The sequence below is a fragment of the Psammomys obesus genome, unplaced genomic scaffold (genome assembly GCF_907164565.1).
Source record: "Psammomys obesus unplaced genomic scaffold, mPsaObe1.curated_primary_1811, whole genome shotgun sequence".
NCBI classification, from domain to species: domain Eukaryota; kingdom Metazoa; phylum Chordata; class Mammalia; order Rodentia; family Muridae; genus Psammomys; species Psammomys obesus.
Window position 1 is genome coordinate 2,794,311 of NW_026596051.1, and position 18,186 is coordinate 2,812,496.

General features: G+C 40.8%; 1 protein-coding gene across 2 annotated transcripts in view; it reads left to right on the forward strand.

The window, feature by feature from the left end:
* The first annotated feature begins 1,259 nt into the window (after positions 1-1,259).
* Positions 1,260-18,186, forward strand: part of Plek (pleckstrin) — a 42,085-nt gene continuing 25,158 nt past the window's right edge. For both annotated transcript variants that reach the window (XM_055624340.1, XM_055624339.1), the window contains exons 1-4: positions 1,260-1,438; positions 14,670-14,825; positions 15,133-15,314; positions 17,544-17,635. In XM_055624340.1, coding sequence (XP_055480315.1) covers positions 1,397-1,438; positions 14,670-14,825; positions 15,133-15,314; positions 17,544-17,635 — 472 coding nt within the window. In that variant the 5' untranslated portion in view covers positions 1,260-1,396. The remainder of the gene's footprint in view (positions 1,439-14,669; positions 14,826-15,132; positions 15,315-17,543; positions 17,636-18,186) is intronic.

Consider the following 18,186-nt stretch of genomic DNA (forward strand, 5'->3'; position numbering starts at 1 on the left):
AAGTGTCAAGTGTGTACTGTCTTCAGCAGGAGGATCCTACCTTAAAGATTTGGGAGTCAACCAAGGGCAATGGTAGCAGGACACACACACACACACACACACACACACACGTGTGTGTGTGTGTGTGTATACATATGTATACATATATATGTGTATATATATATATGTTTCCACTGATTATGATAGGGTCTTACCTTGTAGCTCTGGCTATCCTGGAATTCATTATGTAGACCAGGCTGGCCTCAGATTCATAGAGGTCCACCTGCTTCTACCTCCTGACTGCTGGGATTAAAGGCATGTGCCACCATGCTTCCCTCTACTGTTCTGAGAGTTTTCTGAACCATTCTGACCAACGATTTGAAGGGAGCTTTCCAATGCCTGCCTGGCACTGGGGTTTTTGATAGATAGTCTTTGGTTTTTGTGGCACAACTCCATTTCAAACATACATACATACACACATACACACACATACACACACACACACAAGCACTTATGCACACACTCATGCATGCACATGTGCCCATGCACACACACAACATACATGTATTTTAAAAAATAGATGTATAAAGTGTTTTCCCTAGCACTTTCCCAAACATCCTCAGTGTTATTTGTTTCTCTGTCCTCCCTATCCCTGTGTATTCCCTTTCCTCCTTTCTCCCCAGTTAAAGCCCCTCTTCCACTTTCCCCTGTCCCTGTTTACACAACACCTGTATCCTATTAAACCCATCTCTAGAGTGTATGGTCCCCCCTCCCTCTCATGATCGCTTTCTATTTTCCTGGCTTCTATGATTACTTCAGGTGACATACTCAATTCTGTAGCAAGGACTAATAAATAAGAGAGGACAAGTAGCATTTGTCTTTCTGGAGCTGGGTTGCTTTATATACTATTGCCCAGTTCCATCTACTTACCTGGAAGAGCTGGGTCCCTCAGGAATGTGCAGACAATGAAGAGGGTGGCATGCACTTACCTGACTGGGCTGGCGTACATGCCAGAGTGGATGGAGACAGCTTCTTGGCATTTTTATTAAGGACTTTTACTATTTCAAGAATAACTCAAGAGCAGGACAGATTCAACCAATAAAGTTTTATTATTCATCTCATCTTTTTTTTTTTTTTTTTTTTTTTTTAGGAGAGTTTACACATGGGTAAATATTTGACTAAGCTGAACTTGACTATTTCCAGCACTAGGAAATCATGGGCTGTTCAGCTGTGCAGTTCCTTTTTCTGACTTGTCACCCCAGTGAGGGGAAAAGGATGTCATCATGTAGTCACCAGCAGAAGAGAAATTTCAAAAGAGACCTCAGTGTAAAGCCCACAAGCACCTCGACTCTCAGAGGAGACTGAGCTCCTCAGATAACGCGTCTGAAGAGTGGACCCGGCTGTCTGTCCATCAGGCATGGAACCAAAGAGGATCAGGGAGGGCTACCTGGTGAAGAAGGTAAGTAGGAGCCCACTTACAAGGCTGGATCAAGAATGGGGCTTGCAGAAGGCCGGTGCTTGCTCCATACCCTGCCCATCCTTTGTGGGATCTTCCGTGTTGGATCTGTTGGGTTGGGATGAGACAGTGCATCATACAGACAGTGTGTCGATGTGGGGCTGTTTCCACCTGTTCCTCTACTCTTTTTGCCTTAAAAGTGAATCAAGTTCAGGCTTCAGCAGTTTGTCCTCGCAAGCCTGAGACTTCCAGACTGCAGGGTGTGGAAGGTGAAAATCCACATTTACTTTTTCCATGACTTAAAACACTTTGCAACAGCTACACATTGCCTTCTGGGGAAAAACAAAACAAACCCTCAAATTCTTTTGTTCCAGAAGTTGCCTGGAGAACTGCTCAGTTCTTATTTAAATTGCCAGGATGGTGGAAGGATTAGGGGTGGGCTGGGTGGGAGTGAATAACAGTATAAACTGACAAAATAATATGGCTAATTTCCTGGGCCTTCTTACACCTACTGCCTGTAAGACCTTTCGTTTTTGTTTCAAGGCTGTAAGGGTGGTTGGAGGTGGTAACGGGTGTTGGCTGCTACCTCTTACCCAGAACTTTAGTAAATTTGTATAGTAGACCACCAATTTGCTAGAGATACCATTTTAAAGAACAAAAGTGAGGATGTGAGAATATTAAAAATTGTTAAGTGTCATGGAAATTTGAATTTTGTTCATGTTTCTAGTCTTTGTGCTGCTGTTGCTGCTGCTGTTGCTGCTGCTGTGTGCTTTGAGTTGTGAAAGTTTCTTGTGTGGTAGATTCACACATAGGGGCTGCTGGCATCCTGTGGGCAATACTCTGTAGAGACACACTCACATGAAGCCAGGAGGGTTTCAGGGGCTCACAAATGTCGCTCTGACTAAATTCACGAGCAGTTTTTTGAAAACTGAGCAGACACTGTGACTTATTTTTTCTTAAAGTCAGCTCAATCCAGGCTAGCTAATTATCGAATTTTGAGATTGAGTTTTACTTTAGAGCTCTTACTGTATGTCCAGGGCCAACCTTGAACTGGTGGCAAGTCTCCTGACTCAGTCTCCCAAACCCTGGGATTGCAGGAATGAAGAACCTCGCCCTGCTGCTGCAATTTGATTTTAGAGCATTAAGTTCTTTCTTTTCTTTCTCTTACAATGCTCTATGGACACAAAATTGTACACACTGTGGCCTGCATCCATTCTTATTTCAGGTTGGAAAGACACTTCAATTTTTCTGTGAAGAGACTAAGAAGTTAAGGCATGAGGGTGTGATAGAGTCAGGAAAGACGCCCTTCCTCACTCCTGGGGACGGAGCTCTCTGCTTTGCACCTTAGGGTGAAGCTAATCTTCATTAGCGCTCACAGTGTATCTGTGCTGGCGAGAGTTATGAATTAGTGCTGAGGGATACAGGGGCCTGTAGTGTATCCTCTTAAGCTAGCTGAAGTTTGAGACATCCTTTCTAAATGAAAAAGCTGGATGTAGATTATTGGTAACCAGCATCCCTCTACTCCCTCTCTGAGAGTCATAGGAACTGTTGGCTGATCTCTTTCCTGATCACACTGAACTGAATAGTATTGTGTGTGTGTGTGTGTGTGTGTGTGTGTGTTCCTCTGTGTCTGTGGATCTGTGTGGGTGCATAACTTCCATGATGTGTGTGTAAAGGTCAGAGGAAAACTTGCTGGAGTCAGTTCTCAATCCAGGCCATTCTGGTTTCTGGCAGACACCAGTAACTGCTGAGTCACCTCACAGGCCAGGCTTTGTTTTAATGCAAAATGACAAAATTGCGTTTGTGTGCTTATATTTTACATTTACAAAACTACAAGAATGTAGTCGATCCAATCTGCAATAAGTGAGGCCTTTTCACTAGAAAGTTGGAGTGCTGGCACTCCAACATTGTGAAGCTCCTGGATTTAATAGCTTTATATTAGTCTCGGTAATTCTCTCAGATTATGGCCAACAAGTGGCAATCTAGGAAAGACTCTAGAAGAGAGTATAGTGAAAATGCACATTGACATTTTTACAATGTTCATCTCCCATAACTATTGTGGGAATATGCACAATTAATATTACACTTGAATGTACATTACATTCAATCTAATATGCTTGTTTTCATGTTTTGCATTTCCTCAGGGCCACTTAGACACTCCTTCTTGTAGGATACTAAGATTCTCCAATTTGGCACTTTACTTTTGTTTGAATTTTTTTTCAGTGTTGGAACTCAAAACCAGTGCCTCACATATGGTTAGGCAAAAGTGCTTTACTACTGAGCTGTACCTCCAACCCTCTAATTTGGCATTTTTGTCAGTTGCAGGCGTAAACCTGAAACTAGGATTTCCTAATTAGTCATCAAAATTATTAACCTCTTTATATTTTAAGATTGATTTTTAGTTATACAATGTGAGTTAAAGATCTATCTATCTATCTATCTATCTATCTATCTATCTATCTAGGATCCTATAATACTGGGGTAGTGAAGATTGATATCAGAAAGCACATATGCCGCAACACCCTGTGAGATGTGTGATGGTTCCAAATCCTTAGGAAAACTCCACGAAAATCTACTTCTGTGGAGATCCTGAAGCCATGAGTGTGGCTGCTCAGACGAAAGCAAGACAAGTAATACTAATGAAAGTGATTTCCTTCTCTTTGCTTTTGTCTTTTATAGAGTTCATGATTCTAGGGTAGAAATTAAAATGTGGCTTTCTTGTATGTCTTATGAAATATATTTTTGAATTAGTGTATTTTGGTTGGAAAAAAATGTAACAACAGAAAGTGCTGATGTAAGAATTTTGTCAAGTCTTTGGGTTGATGGCCAATGGCATAAACTTTAAAATATTTCTTCTTTGTTCATCCTCTTTTTTTATTCTCTCCCTCCCATCACCCCCCCCCGTGTGTGTGTGTGTGTGTGTGTGTGTGTGTGTGTGTACAGGCATGTGCCCACACTATGTATACTGAGGTCAGTGGACAACTTGCAGGAGTTGGTTTTCCCTTCCACCGTGTGGTTCCTGGAGATTAGACTCAAGTCATCAGGCTTGGCATCAAGTGCATTTCCTACTGAGCCATCTCATAAAGCCCATGTTTCTGTTAGAGATAACCGTCCACATTTCATATTTTATGTTTCCTCTTTTCCCTCCTGGCTAAGATCTTTAAACAGAGATTGTGGTTAAGAAGGGGAGAAAAAAAATGTGACTGTCATTCTCAACCCTTTCATTCTAAATAGCACTCCTTGCCTCTGAGTCTTGTCACTTGTGATTATTTTAAGGACCACTGTGGCCTTGTAGGTACAGCTGGCTACTATGCCAACATGCTCTTTCTTCAGTCCCTAACACTTCACAGAGAGCAGGTGACTTGCTCATTATCAAATAACAGTAAAGGGATAACCTGGGGTTCAAACTCAGGCTTGCCTAATAGCAAAGCCCCCATCTCATGACCCCATAGTGCTCTGAAAGGCAAAGATGTATAGCAAATAATATTGGGTTTAATAATTTCAGCTCTCTTTCTTTCTGATTGGGGGAACAGTTTTTGAGAAAATAAATACTTTGGTTGTCCTTGAATACAAATGAATTGGGTGTTCTTACAACCATAACTTTAAAAAAGAGAATATTCCTCCATGTTATATCTCTCATTGTCAAAAACTAGTTTCCATGACAAAAGCCCAGCAAACACTAAGTACTGAAGGACAGACTCAAACAACCACACAAGACTTGAATGTCTTGTGAAGTTGATAGACAGCCCAGAAACCAGGGTGGCGAGAAAGACAAAATTAGGGGACTGGGAGGGTGTTCCACAAACTTACAGCAGAAGGTATATACTGTTGAGTCCAGTATAGAGCTGGTATTGGAAAGAAGGGGTTTGGTGGAAGTAGTAGGGACACAGAAGAGGCTGACCTGGGAAGGTGTGTTGATCAAAGTATATTATATGTATGACATCGTCAAGGTAAGCAGGTAATGAACTAGAAGTGGGTACATCTGTGATCAAGAGAGAACGGAACAGAGCAGAACAGACTGAGGATTTTGTCCAAGAATTCTCTCCCAGAGCCATGTTTTCTTCTGAAGAGAATGAAATAATCCCCAGAACTTTGCATTTCTTTCTCATGGTGGTTCACAAGTTAGGGGTGCTCACCAAGTTAGGGGCAGTTCTGAGCATTCAGTGCATCAGTGCATTTACAGAACATTCCTATAATAACCCTAGGAAACCATAAAATTATCCATTATTTTGAAGATGAGGAAATGGAGGTAGAGAGGCAGAGGGTCTTGTTTAAGATACCCCAAAATAAACTATGGGAAACCAGGAATATAGCTCCAGAGTAACCCAAACCTGTGAGTAACTGCTGTAACAAATTTTCATGTGGTCCTTATGGGTTCAAACTGCAGTGATCTTCTTTTCCAAAGATTTCTTTTCTTTGATAGATGGGACCAAGGAGACTCTCAGGCCGGAATCGTTCCCACTGTATTACTCATACAATTGGACTCAGATCTGTCTGTATTGTGGCCATTTCTGAGGCCCTTCCAGAAGCTGACAGTGTTCTAATATCTTTTAAGTGTATCATATGCTTTAATGTTTATGAGCAAAACGAGTTTTTGATGTTAGGAAAAATGAACAGTTTGTTTAAGGTCATGGAACCTGAAAAAGACAAAGGCAAAATATGAGCAGAAATCTAAAACTCAGTAGATCGGGTTGTAAACCACGCAGCTTACTTAATGTGTTTTTGTTAGGGAAAGTCCAAGTTGATAGAATTTGTTATATAAAAGTATATTACTGGATAGGCTCATTCCCTTGCTTCCAAAGGGCTTATGTACAATATAAAACAAGTCTCTGAGAAGTTGTACAAGTAGGAAACTAGATGATACAATTAATAATGCAATACAAGTAGAAGACTGATTTAATATAACCTCACCTGAAATGAAGTTCCCCATAGGTATGGGGGAATAGTGTAATTATACACAGTTCTTACATAGTTTTGACCATAATAGAATTCTTTGAATTTGAGCTCTCTGTCAGCATATGAAATGAGAAGTTTGAAGGAAAGAGGAAGTTAGAAGAGATCTTCATTCCAGGAAGTGTCTGGGAAGGCCCTGAGCACAATCTGCTTACCTCAGCACGGAGCCTCCAGTCCTGGCTTCCCTCAGTGAAGCTGGACGCGCGGACGAGAGGCGGTACTCCCTTCTGTTAGATCTGAACTGTCTGAGAATGGAGACTGCATCTTGTTCATTTCTATACTCTCAACACGCAGGTCAGGTCTTAATCTTAAACCATGTTCTATCATTTCAGGGCTCAACTTTTCTCAAGGGAGAAATATGCCTAAACTAGGCTTACAGCGACCAGAGAATCAGGGCTCCATACTGTAGTAACATTCAAGGTATTCAGAAAGGGGAAGAGAGCTCCTCTAAACTGGCCTTACGTGACCCGAAACACATGCTCCTGGCAGCTAACTCTACTCTGCATGAAAGGAGAAGAGCGGGGCCTGTCAGGGTGATCTAGTGTTTGAGGACTGAAGGTATGGCAGTGCCACAGGACAAATATGATTTGTAGAATCTAGGGATGTGAAGCAGTAATCGAGATTCTCATTTGTGCCTTTTCCATTTTGATTTATATATTAATATTCAACTAGTAGCCAACACTTCTCTTGATAGAGAGCTCACAAGTTAAAATTTTTTTTCCTTTGGTTGATGCAAAAAAAAAAAAATGTTCTCTAAAACTTTTACCTAGTGGATCTTCTAAGCAATCTAGAAGCTGGGTGTGGTATCTCATGCCTGCCTATAATCCTAGTACTCAAGAGGCTGAGGCAGCAGCATTGATTCAGGTTCAAGGCTACTCTGAGCAATACAGAGAAATCCCATCTCAAACCAAAAAAAAAAAAAAAAAAAAAAAGGCATGTAGCAGCACACATTTTAAATCCCATCACTCTGGAGGGGTGGATGGAGAAAAGTCAATGATAAATTTAAGGTCACAGCTAAGTAGTGAGTTTGAGGCCAGCCTGGGCTGGCTCAATAAAACAAAACAAAACAGAACTAAAACCAAAACCAAAACCAAAACCAACCACAGCACCACCACCGACAATAACAGAAATCCTAAAATTAAACACTTTTGAAGAAAATACTTATCTATTTTGCCTGTTTCTTGTTGGGCTAAATTATTCAGTTTCTCCTGGAGAGATAGTACCATCATAGCATTATCCTCTGAACAGGCCCCATTTAATTTTAGCTATCAGGGTCCATGCATGAAGCATTGGTCACTGAGAAGCATAGAATTTGTAGAATTAGCAGTCTATACTTGTGAAAAGCAGCTCAGTGGAAGGAGGAACAGGCCCAAGTCTGTTTTCATGCAGTAACCTGAGGTTCAGGATAATTCGAAAAGCATTCACAACTGAGCAGCGTCACTGACTGCAGCTATCACTCAACCATATTTGTCGGGATCGCAGGACCTCCTGGAAGATAGCCTGTTGTCAGAATTGTGTGAAATCTCTTCTAGGCTGTAAAGTTTCTCCTTGGGCTGGCAATCTGCCTCTCTCTGTCCCCAGCCCCCAGCATAGGATCCCTGGGGGAAATCCTAATTGCTGGAGGTCCTCTGATAGCCAAAGGGAGGAGAAAAGGTGTAGGAAGTATTCTTTCCTGACATATTAGTTATGATTCCTCTCTGTTTTTAGACCTCAGCTTTGAGTGATTCAGTCCTGGGATGATATGCTAGAGTTAGTATGAAAATTCCTAAAATATGCTTGTTACTGAAACAAATATGATAAGTAGAACATAAGTAGGCTCAAGGTCGGAAGCCATTAGCGTCAGGTGGCCTTTCAGCTTTAGTTGCTTTCGAAAGGCTCGCACATTTTAAAAATATTGTTTTGATGTTGGCTTTCAGACAGGATCTCACTATGAAATTCAGTCTTCCCTCAGAATTGTTAGCCTTCTCCAGCTGGGGATTACAGGCAAATTCCACCATGTCCAACATGACTTCCTTTTCATTCTGAGAACTTCATCCCTCCTGAGACACACTTATGCACTGGCTGATAAATGAAGCTTTGGAAAAGAATTCCTGACCAGTCTTAAAATTAGCCTTTTAAATTTACATCTTAAGTTTGCCTAGCAAAATGTGGTTTAGAAGTATTCCCTACACATTTAAAAGAATATATTTTAACAACTTAATCATCTTTCAACTGCATGACAGTACTCATCTATCTCTTTGGCGGGACTTAATAACAGTTCACTTCTTTCTTTTTCTTAAAGTTATTATAATGCTTTGTTGCATTATTTTTTTTATTCAGATATATCTCTTAGAATACTTAATGTAATCCGTTTTAATATTTCCAGAGTATTAAGGATAAATTGTGCAATGCCCCACCATTTTACATTTAGATCTATGTGTTTTTGAAGCAATGACCTATTCATTTGCTTTGTGATGTTCAGAAAGTTTTCTGTAAGAGTAGCTAGGGCACTTACTCTCTCATGCATCTCTCCAGCCCTCGATACATTTCTCGACTTTCTGTTTTCATTATTTCAGTGATTTCAAGCTCATTCACCCAGTATTCCATAGCTCAAGAGTAGTGAGCCCTCCATGCACAGGTATTTTTAAATGATTTTTTTTTTTTTTTTACTCTAGCAAACAGAGTAGTGGCATCTTCATACATTTGTGTCATCGCATCATTGTACTTTGCTCTTATTCATTTCCTCTCTTATCCCCATCCTAGTGCCCTATCACAGCCTCCAGCTGGTTCCCTTCCATCAGCTGGTCACCCTTCTATTAACTCTCTTTATTTCACAGTTCTCTTGCTGTTTCTTCCTCCCTTCTAACAGTGTCTTTTCTAGTTTCATGATATGCTCTCTCACTATTTTTCTTTCTTTCTCACACATATAACACACACATACATATGTATATACATACACACATATGTAACTGTCAATCTAGGTATCACATGATACTTTGGGGGATCTAGTTTATTTCACTTAACACAGTAATTTCTAGTTGTTTCCACTTTGTGCAGGTGCCATGTTTTCACGTTTCTTTATAGCTTTGTAATATTGTGTATGCGTGTTTATTTATTCAGCTGGTAATGGACATCTAGGCTGGGTATTTGGCTTGGCTTTGTAAACTGAACTGCATAACTGGCCGTATTTAAGCAATGGTTTCTAGATGCCAGATATCATGTTCAGCAATGTACATGGGCAGCTTCATTTAATCCCCAAACAACAACTAAGATGTAGATATTATTACCTCCATTTTCCTGATGTAGAAAATGAGGTTTAAAGTAAATGTGCTTAAGTGATATTTCTAATGAGTGTTGGGTCTGAGATAGACCAGCTCATGTCTGCAGTCATCTGCTGATAGTTCCATCTTAGAGACAGAATGCCCCCTCCACCTTAGGGTCTGCCCTGTCTCTACAGCCTGTGACAAGTGTGGTGCTTTTTGACATATGGCATCAAACTTCTGACTCAAAGCTCTTTTGGCTTCATATCCAAACTTTCCATCAATATATTTTATAGATATTTAAAAAAAATCTTACTAGAAAGATTGTCTTAACTAATTTCAGCTTAAATTCCTTGGGTTGCTAATGATGAGGCCTGCTCCTTTTGGGTACCATAACTATAGCCATTTCTGTTTCAGGCCTAACAGCCATATCATCTCAACTTGTTGCTGATAAAGAAAAAAATAATTCTGTACAAGGTCAGAGTTACTAAAAACCATGTTTATGTTCTACATACTCCGTGGCCTTGCTGTTCCCAGAAATTCCCCAACCATAAGTGCAGCTGGCCCTAACCATAAACTTACCTTGGGACCAAGTTCAGCTAGAACTGCTTGTCTACACAGCAAAAATAACTTGAGTCAGTGATGACTACTACCCTGTTCCACTGAGCCCCCTCTTCTCCTCACCCCCCATCTGAGCTAATTGCGGTTTTCACCCTTTAAATATACAACACAGATTCCCATAAACAATGCAGTCCTGATCCCAAACAGACTGCCTGCCTTAGCTCAGAAAATAAAGCTTTTGTTTTAAGACACTGTATCTGAAGTGAGTTTCTCTAGGCTTCCAGCTCGAATCCAACACGACTAAAGTACATGCTGTTTATCAGGCTCTAAGTAACTCTTTTGAAAATCAATTGCTCTTATTATTCTCTATTTAAAAAAACTCTTTCTCTATGTAATACTTTGTATACTTACACATGTATAAATAAATTACACATATATATTTTATTCTAATGAATTTTAATAGTACATATTAAGAACATTAACTTTTAAGTCAATGATAGTATATTATAGATATCATGAAATTTTGTTTATTTTCAGTTTTTATAAGTATTTAAAAAATATACAAAATTCATTTTAAATACTATCATGTATGTCTTATCCTTTATAATTTCTTTTGGTGTCATATAATGTATTGAGTTATATTATAGCAGGTCCTATGAGGATGACCAGTTATTCACTGGGAAAACTAAATATTACTCATAACCTAAAACCTATCTATTGCTAGATATTTTTGTTTCATGCACAAAATCATTAAAATATTATATAAAATTTCTTTTTAACTATATGTAAAAGGTGTATATGACATACAAATAAATTCCATTTTTAGATGTAGGTTCCATTCTCAAAACAAAACATATTTATTACAAAACCTGAAAAAGAAAAACACAAAAAATCTGGAGCAAAGTTACTCTCAGACATCATTTTGGAAGAATATCATCTATCTACCATAGAATCTTACTAAATTGTATCAAGAAATTGATCTAGGCAGGGCTATGGTGGTACATGCCTTTAATCCTAGCACATGGGAGGTAGAGGCAGGCAAATTTCTGAGTTCCAGGCCATCCTGGTCTACAGAGTGAGTTCCTGGATAGCCAGGGATACAGAGAGAAACCCTGTCTTGAAACAAAACAAAACAAAACAAAACCAAAAAACCACCACCACCACCACCAACACACACACACACACACACACACACACACACACACACACACACACAATTGATTCAGATTCCAGAATTAAGCAGTTACTCATGAACTGCTTAATGAATGAAGATGGCATCTGAGGAGGAGGGAAAAAGCATTAATGAGGAATTAAGAAAACAGGATTCCAGTCCGAGTTTCACAGTGCCTGAGCAAGATGTACTTTGAGAAGTCATTTCTTTCTCAGGTTTATTCTTTGGGTGAACAGAAGATTGAGGACAGAAAGGGAAATGTATAGGCAACAACAAGAGTAGGGGCTAATTACGCTGTCTGAGTGACAAACTGGTGGCTTGTAGCAATTGCATAGCGGACAACGAAGGCTAAAATCCCATCATCATTACTCATCACACCACTTTCAAGCTTGGAGGAAAGTTACATTTTTATAAGTGGCAATATAACAATATAACACCTGCTGCCTCTTGTCATAATGACTCCACATTAGCTTTCACATGAACTGCCAGACATTTTTCTACGGGCATCAGGCATGTGTTCCAGCTAGGCCGCCTTTTTGTCCAGTGAGGCTTTTCTCACTTTTTATGAATGTTAGGTGCTCCACTGAATGCATAGCAATTTCTCACTGTTGTTTGAATCTCTCTTCCCCCAATGAATAATGATGTTGAACATTTTTTTTTTTTTTGTGGGATTTTGGATGCATTCATGAATGGCATACCCGTTTAATGCTGTTGTCCATTTAAAAATTGGACTGTTTTTACTTATTAGTTTGTAGGATATATGGATTATAAATTAAAATAATTGAAATTGTAAGCCAGGAAAGAATTTAATTAAAGTTATTTTATGTATCATCAATGTTCATATTTGGAAAAGGCTAATCATTGTTAGTCTGGTCAGTTTTGCTTTCAGGGTGGAAAAAGATAGTTCATTTTAGCAGAAAAATTATTTCAGGACTAGAATAAAGGAAGTATTTGAACAAGCAAAATGACACCATTTATCATCCTCTTTGCATAAGTAATTTTCCATTTGACAACTGGACTTTGTGTTTCATGAAACACAGCAGGATCTGCTGGGAAATGGTTGATAATTGTATTTGTGGCAGTCACACAGGGTATCACTGTGTGTCAAAGGATCCAGGCCAAGAACCAGTTGCCTTACTTTCTAACCCCCTTGAGCATAGAGACCAGAAAGGACTTCCTTGGTCTAGCACAATGGTTAATTTAAAAACATAATTTTACTAAACTTCTAACAATTTCATACAATGTGTTTTCATTATACCCACCCTACTCCTTCTTTAACCCCTCCCAGACCTATCTCCATATCCTTGCTCTTCCTCTCTCTCTCTCTCTCTGCCCATTAACTCTAATTTATGCTACCCATATTTTCCTGGGTGTGGAGCCATCAAGCAGAGTGTGGTTCACCTACCAGTGGCCACACCTTTAAGGAAAACTGGTTCCTACTGAGAAGTCACAGAATGTCTATAACACACCAGTTGGGCAGAGACTTGTGAACTCCTCCCACTCTAAACTAGAACGGTGCCTGGCTTGATCTCTTTAATGTCTTCTGCAGGCAACCACAGCTGTTGTGAGCTCAGTTCAGTGTCCCTATAATGTTCAAAGAACACTGTTTTCCTCTAGTCCTCTGTGAACTCAGGCTCTTTCATCTTCCCACCCCCTTTTCTACAGGGAAGCCTGAGCCTTGAGTAGAGGTGGTGTGACATCAATGTTCCACTTGCGGCTGAACAGCTACTGACACTTGGTCTTTGCACTTTAACCAGCTGTCTGTTTCTAAGGAGCCACTGTCCACTGCAAAAGAGTTCTCTGATGTGGCCTGAGGACCTCACAGATCTACAGGAAGAGAGACACAAATTTAGAAGCAGGCTGATACTTAGTCTGTTTAGTAGGTTCAACCCTGGGGCCTGTGAGCTCACCCACAGGTTCTTGGTCAGATTCACAGTACCAGACATGTCTTTACACATATGGAGTGGACCTTAAGTCCTATCGGCCAGTAGTTGGTTAGTTGTCTCCTTCTACCATGTGTGGTCATCAGGCTTGGCAACAATAGCCTTTATCTGCTGAGCAGTCTCACAAACTCTACTTTATAGAGTGTATCTGCCTACCTTGTGGAAAGAAAAAAAATTAAAAATGGCAGCCATATGTATTTCTTTGAAAAGGTTTTTATTTTGAGAGAATTAATCCCCACAGAGGTTGTTCTCTCACCACCATGCCTATGCTGTGACACTGAATGCACACACACACACACACACACACACACACACACACACACTAACATTTAAAAATGAAACAGAGAAGAGTTCCTACTCATAGCAGTTGGGTAAGAATGTGGTTTTTAGCTAATGGGTGGTGAAAGGTAAAGGCTCTGGATGACAAAGCAGACAATGAGAAGGACTAGTCATATTTTTTTTTTCCCAGTAAAGTGTGACGGATGCTAGCATTTGGCAATTTGGAAAAGAGTCTTTTCTGTCATCATTTTAATAAACATCAGCTATGTGTCAATGACATGAATGAGTGAAAGAACCCAATAACGTTGGTTTCTGGCAAGGAAAGACAACCCTACAAAGGCAATTTAACTGCAGGTGCTGATTAGGTTTCAACTTGAAACAAACCTAGATATATCTGGTAAGAGAGGATTTCACCTGTGGAACTGCCTCCATAAGACTGGTCTGTGGGCAACTGGTGTAGAAGAGCTCAGTCTGGAAATGCAGAACCCAAGAAAGATAATGGGACATGCCAGGGAAAGCAAGCCAAGAGGTAGCATTCCTCCACGGTCTCTCCTTCAATTCCTGCCCAACTTTTCTCCATGGTGGATGGTAAACTATTCATTGAAACAAACCTTTCCATTAGCAGGTTGCTTTGGGTCAGCATATTTTTATCACAGCAGCAGAAAGCTACCCTGGACTGACTATAAAAGAAGCATGCAGCCAAGTTTTAGGATGCAAAAGCCAACCAGTGAGGAAAGAGGAAGGTGACCTTCAGATCAAGCCCACAAAGGGCAGTGTGGAACGCCTTTACCAGCTAGCCCCTAAGCTGAGCCTTAAGGATGGAGAGGAGAGGTGAGAAACAAAGAGAGGCAGCAGAGTTTGAAAGGGCATGCAGAGAATGGCCAGCTCAAGCATTCCTCAGCAGTAGGAAATAGAATGGCGTCCCCAAAAGTCAGCACTTTGGGGAAACTGTTGAGTCAACAGAGATTATTGCAAAAACACTTTAAAGTCAACTCCAAGCAGGTATGACTCTTCTCTGTGAAGTGAAAAATACAGGCCACAAATCGTCCTCTCCACTCTAGCTTCTCAGCTCTTTCTTGTTATTACAGGGAAGTGTGTTTAACACCTGGAAACCCATGTGGGTTGTACTGTTAGAAGATGGAATTGAGTTTTATAAGAAGAAAAGTGACAACAGCCCCAAGGGAATGATCCCCCTGAAAGGAAGCACTCTCACTAGCCCCTGTCAAGACTTTGGCAAAAGGATGGTGAGTTGATATCATAAGCCACAATGACCCTGTGTCATGTGCTAACCTTGGATGTTCTTTTCAAATTCTGCCTTTCCTAGCTCCCTTAAGGCTCAGGTTATGGGCCTCGCTGTGTAACCTGCTGACCTCTGAGTCTATCTGATGTTAGCAGTGATTTGTGAACAAATGCTCCCTCTTGTCAAAATCACTTGTTACCCTGACATTGAGCTTTCTCTTCGCCAGAATAAGTTTGTGTCAACTGCTGTTTCATGAGGGGCCTTAGAGTTTGAGAGGAGTCATTTCTAATGGAATATGTTTTGATTTTCAGTTTGTGTTGAAAATCACTACAAACAAACAGCAGGACCACTTCTTCCAGGCAGCCTTCCTGGAGGAGAGGGATGCTTGGGTTCGGGACATCAAGAAAGCCATTAAATGCATTGAAGGAGGCCAGAAGTTTGCAAGAAAGTCCACAAGGAGATCCATTCGTCTGCCAGAGACTATTGACTTGGGGTAATGTTCTGAGTTTCCTTCTCACTACCCTTTGATTTTGCTTTCTAATTCTAGCTCACAGAACCTTTGCTACTGTAGGCTGTGGTTCATGGTAGACTGGAAAGGTTGTCCCAAAGACGTGGTTGCAGTGTCTTCAAGGCCTAGTAGCTGAGGAGAAAGGCCTGTGGTGTATAAAGAGGAGAGAAGAGAGATACAGGCAAGAAAGAAGAGAGAAGACAAAAATGTGACAGAAAAGAAGGAGGAGATGAAAGAGAAGAGGACAGAGACTCTGGAATAAGAGAAAGAGAAGAGAGAAGGTGGAGAAACATGAAAGAGGGCAATAGAGTGATTGTTTTATCTATAAAATAGCCATCTATAGTTAGTCCTGAGAGACCATTTAAAATTTTGTAGGTAGAAAGGGAAAGGCTGGGGCATGCATCCAAGCAGACAAAGCTTCAAGTTCAAAGTCATGCTTTTAGCCCCTGTCAGGAATGGCCAGTCAGGGTGAGCACTCGGCCTGGGCGGAAGTCTTTGTGTGCTGGATCGATGAGCAGCCTCTCATGTGCGCTATTGAGAACTTGGAAATGCAAGTGATTTGTAACATAGAGTTGGCCAGGGAACAACAGGTTATCCTGGGCCCTGATAGGGACTGGGAATGGGGTTCTTCCAAGGTTGTTTATGTCACCTTTAATCATGAGTATTTCTTTCTCCAGGGGTGTCATTTTTCTTGGTAGATTTGCTTTTTGTGTTAAGCATGGCCTGAAACAAGATACTCATTAGAAAGAATCCCATGTTGGCTGCTTAATATGTCTGTCAAGAATCCAGTTCACATAGGGTGGAGTTGAAAGCAGTCTCCAAGAGGGCATACACAACATACAACCCTTATGACTAATCTAAGGGTTGGCATGTCACAGGGATGGACTTTTTTTAAGCTTCACAAGACTTAGCGCTTCTTTCACCTGAGTGAGGACCCATGACGAGAAATCTGATCTAACCATAGCTGCTGGCTTCAGACATATGACTGGCTAGAGCTGTTGGAACCAAGTTGGAAAGATGCTCAAGGTACAAGGAACCACAGAGATTTAAAATTATTCTGATGAGGCTATTTTTAGTTTAGTTTTCCAAGGACAAAAAGTAAGAGCTCACTATTTTACATTATTTTTGGAAAAAAAGATAAGCTAAAAAAAAAATCCCTTTCTTGACAGCAACTGCCTATAAAAAAATGGCCTCCTGAAAACCTTGGGAGACTTGTGCTATCTTTCTATTGCTTAAACAAAAATGTAGAATCAGTTTAGAAAAGGGGAGTTTATTGTAGGTCAAAGTGCATAGTCTGACCTATTGCTCTAAGTCCCCGGGGAGGGGCAGTGCATCATGGCAGGTATGAATAGCATAGCATATCTGTCCACTTGTGCATGGGATATGAAAGAAGGAACTTGCATTTCCATATATCTTTCAAGAGCATGTCCACAGTAACTTGAAAAACTTTCATTTACTTGTTGCATTTGTGTGTGTGTGTGTGTCTGTGTGTGTGTACCTATATGTGGGTCTATGTGCATATGGTTGAAGGTGCATTTGGATGGAGGCTCGAGGCTGATTTCAGGTATTTTTCTCAATTGCTTTCCATCTTACTTTTGAGACAAGGTCTCTCACTGATCCCAAAGCCCACTGACTCAGTTATTTTAGCTGGCCAGCCTGCCTGCAGGAATCTTCCTATCTTTACCCAAATAGTGCGGGGGTGTCTCAAGCTGCTGTGTCCTGTTATTTCTGTGGGTGCTGTGGATCCAAACTCAGGTCCTCACGTTTCCCTGGAAAGCACTTTACTAAAAGAGCAGTCCCCTCCCCAGCCACATTTCCTGAAGCTTAAACCACCTCTGAATGGCACCAAGCTGGGGCACAAGTATTTAAGGCACAGGTATTTGGAGGACATGCCAGGTCCAAACAATTACAGGGCCATTCCTACAAAATTAGCCCTGGGAACGCTTAACCTTTGGCAAATGTCAGGACCAATGAAATCAACAAAGAGATTAAAGAATTTAAGAGATATGGAGTACGTCTGCTAGATGCTTTGCAGGCTAAGTGATTATGCAGGTTAGAAGTCTGCCTTTTAACTACTGCTGGCCTGGAAGAGAGGTTAGGCTCAGGGCTACTTTAAGGAGGGGGGGGGACACTTGGCTTGTGGAGAGGCCTATCTAGGTGGCTCAGCATTCTGAAATGTTTTTTTTCCTCACATCTGCTTCTCTCTGTGTGCAGGGCTTTGTATCTGTCTATGAAAGACCCTGAAAAAGGAATAAAGGAACTGAATCTGGAGAAGGACAAGAAGGTTTTTAATCACTGCTTCACAGGTAAAATGATGTGTGCTCCCAAAGTGGGCAATGAGGAGGAAATGTGGCATTCTCGCATAGGATCTGGGTGTGCTGGGGTGGAGTGCAGAGTAGGTGCACAGGATTGTGGAATGCAGAGTGATGGATAGGAGAGCAGAATTCTGCCTGTTTGGAAACAGAAATAAGGGGAGAAAAGCCTTTGCTTTTTTTTCAGGGTAAGACTTTAGAATCACAGCTATATCAATGAAGCTTCTCTTTGCCCCAATATTTGGCATTATGTTGAAAAGGTACTGGAAAAAGGCACAGCTCAATATGCTGCAATACACTATGGTAAACAAGAATTGGGCTACATAGTATAAAATCTAAATAATAATGTTAGGGGTGTCAGACACTGCTCGCAGTAAGGTGTTAGCTGTTATCAGTTTAAGCCGTGTAGTAAATCAGTGAAAACACATTCACTAGAAACACACTGGTTTCAATCCCTGGATCTGCAACTCACTACCCAAAAACCTTAGGCTAATAAGCTGGTCGTTCTGTGTTTTCTGTCTCTACAATGGGGAGAACCACAGTTC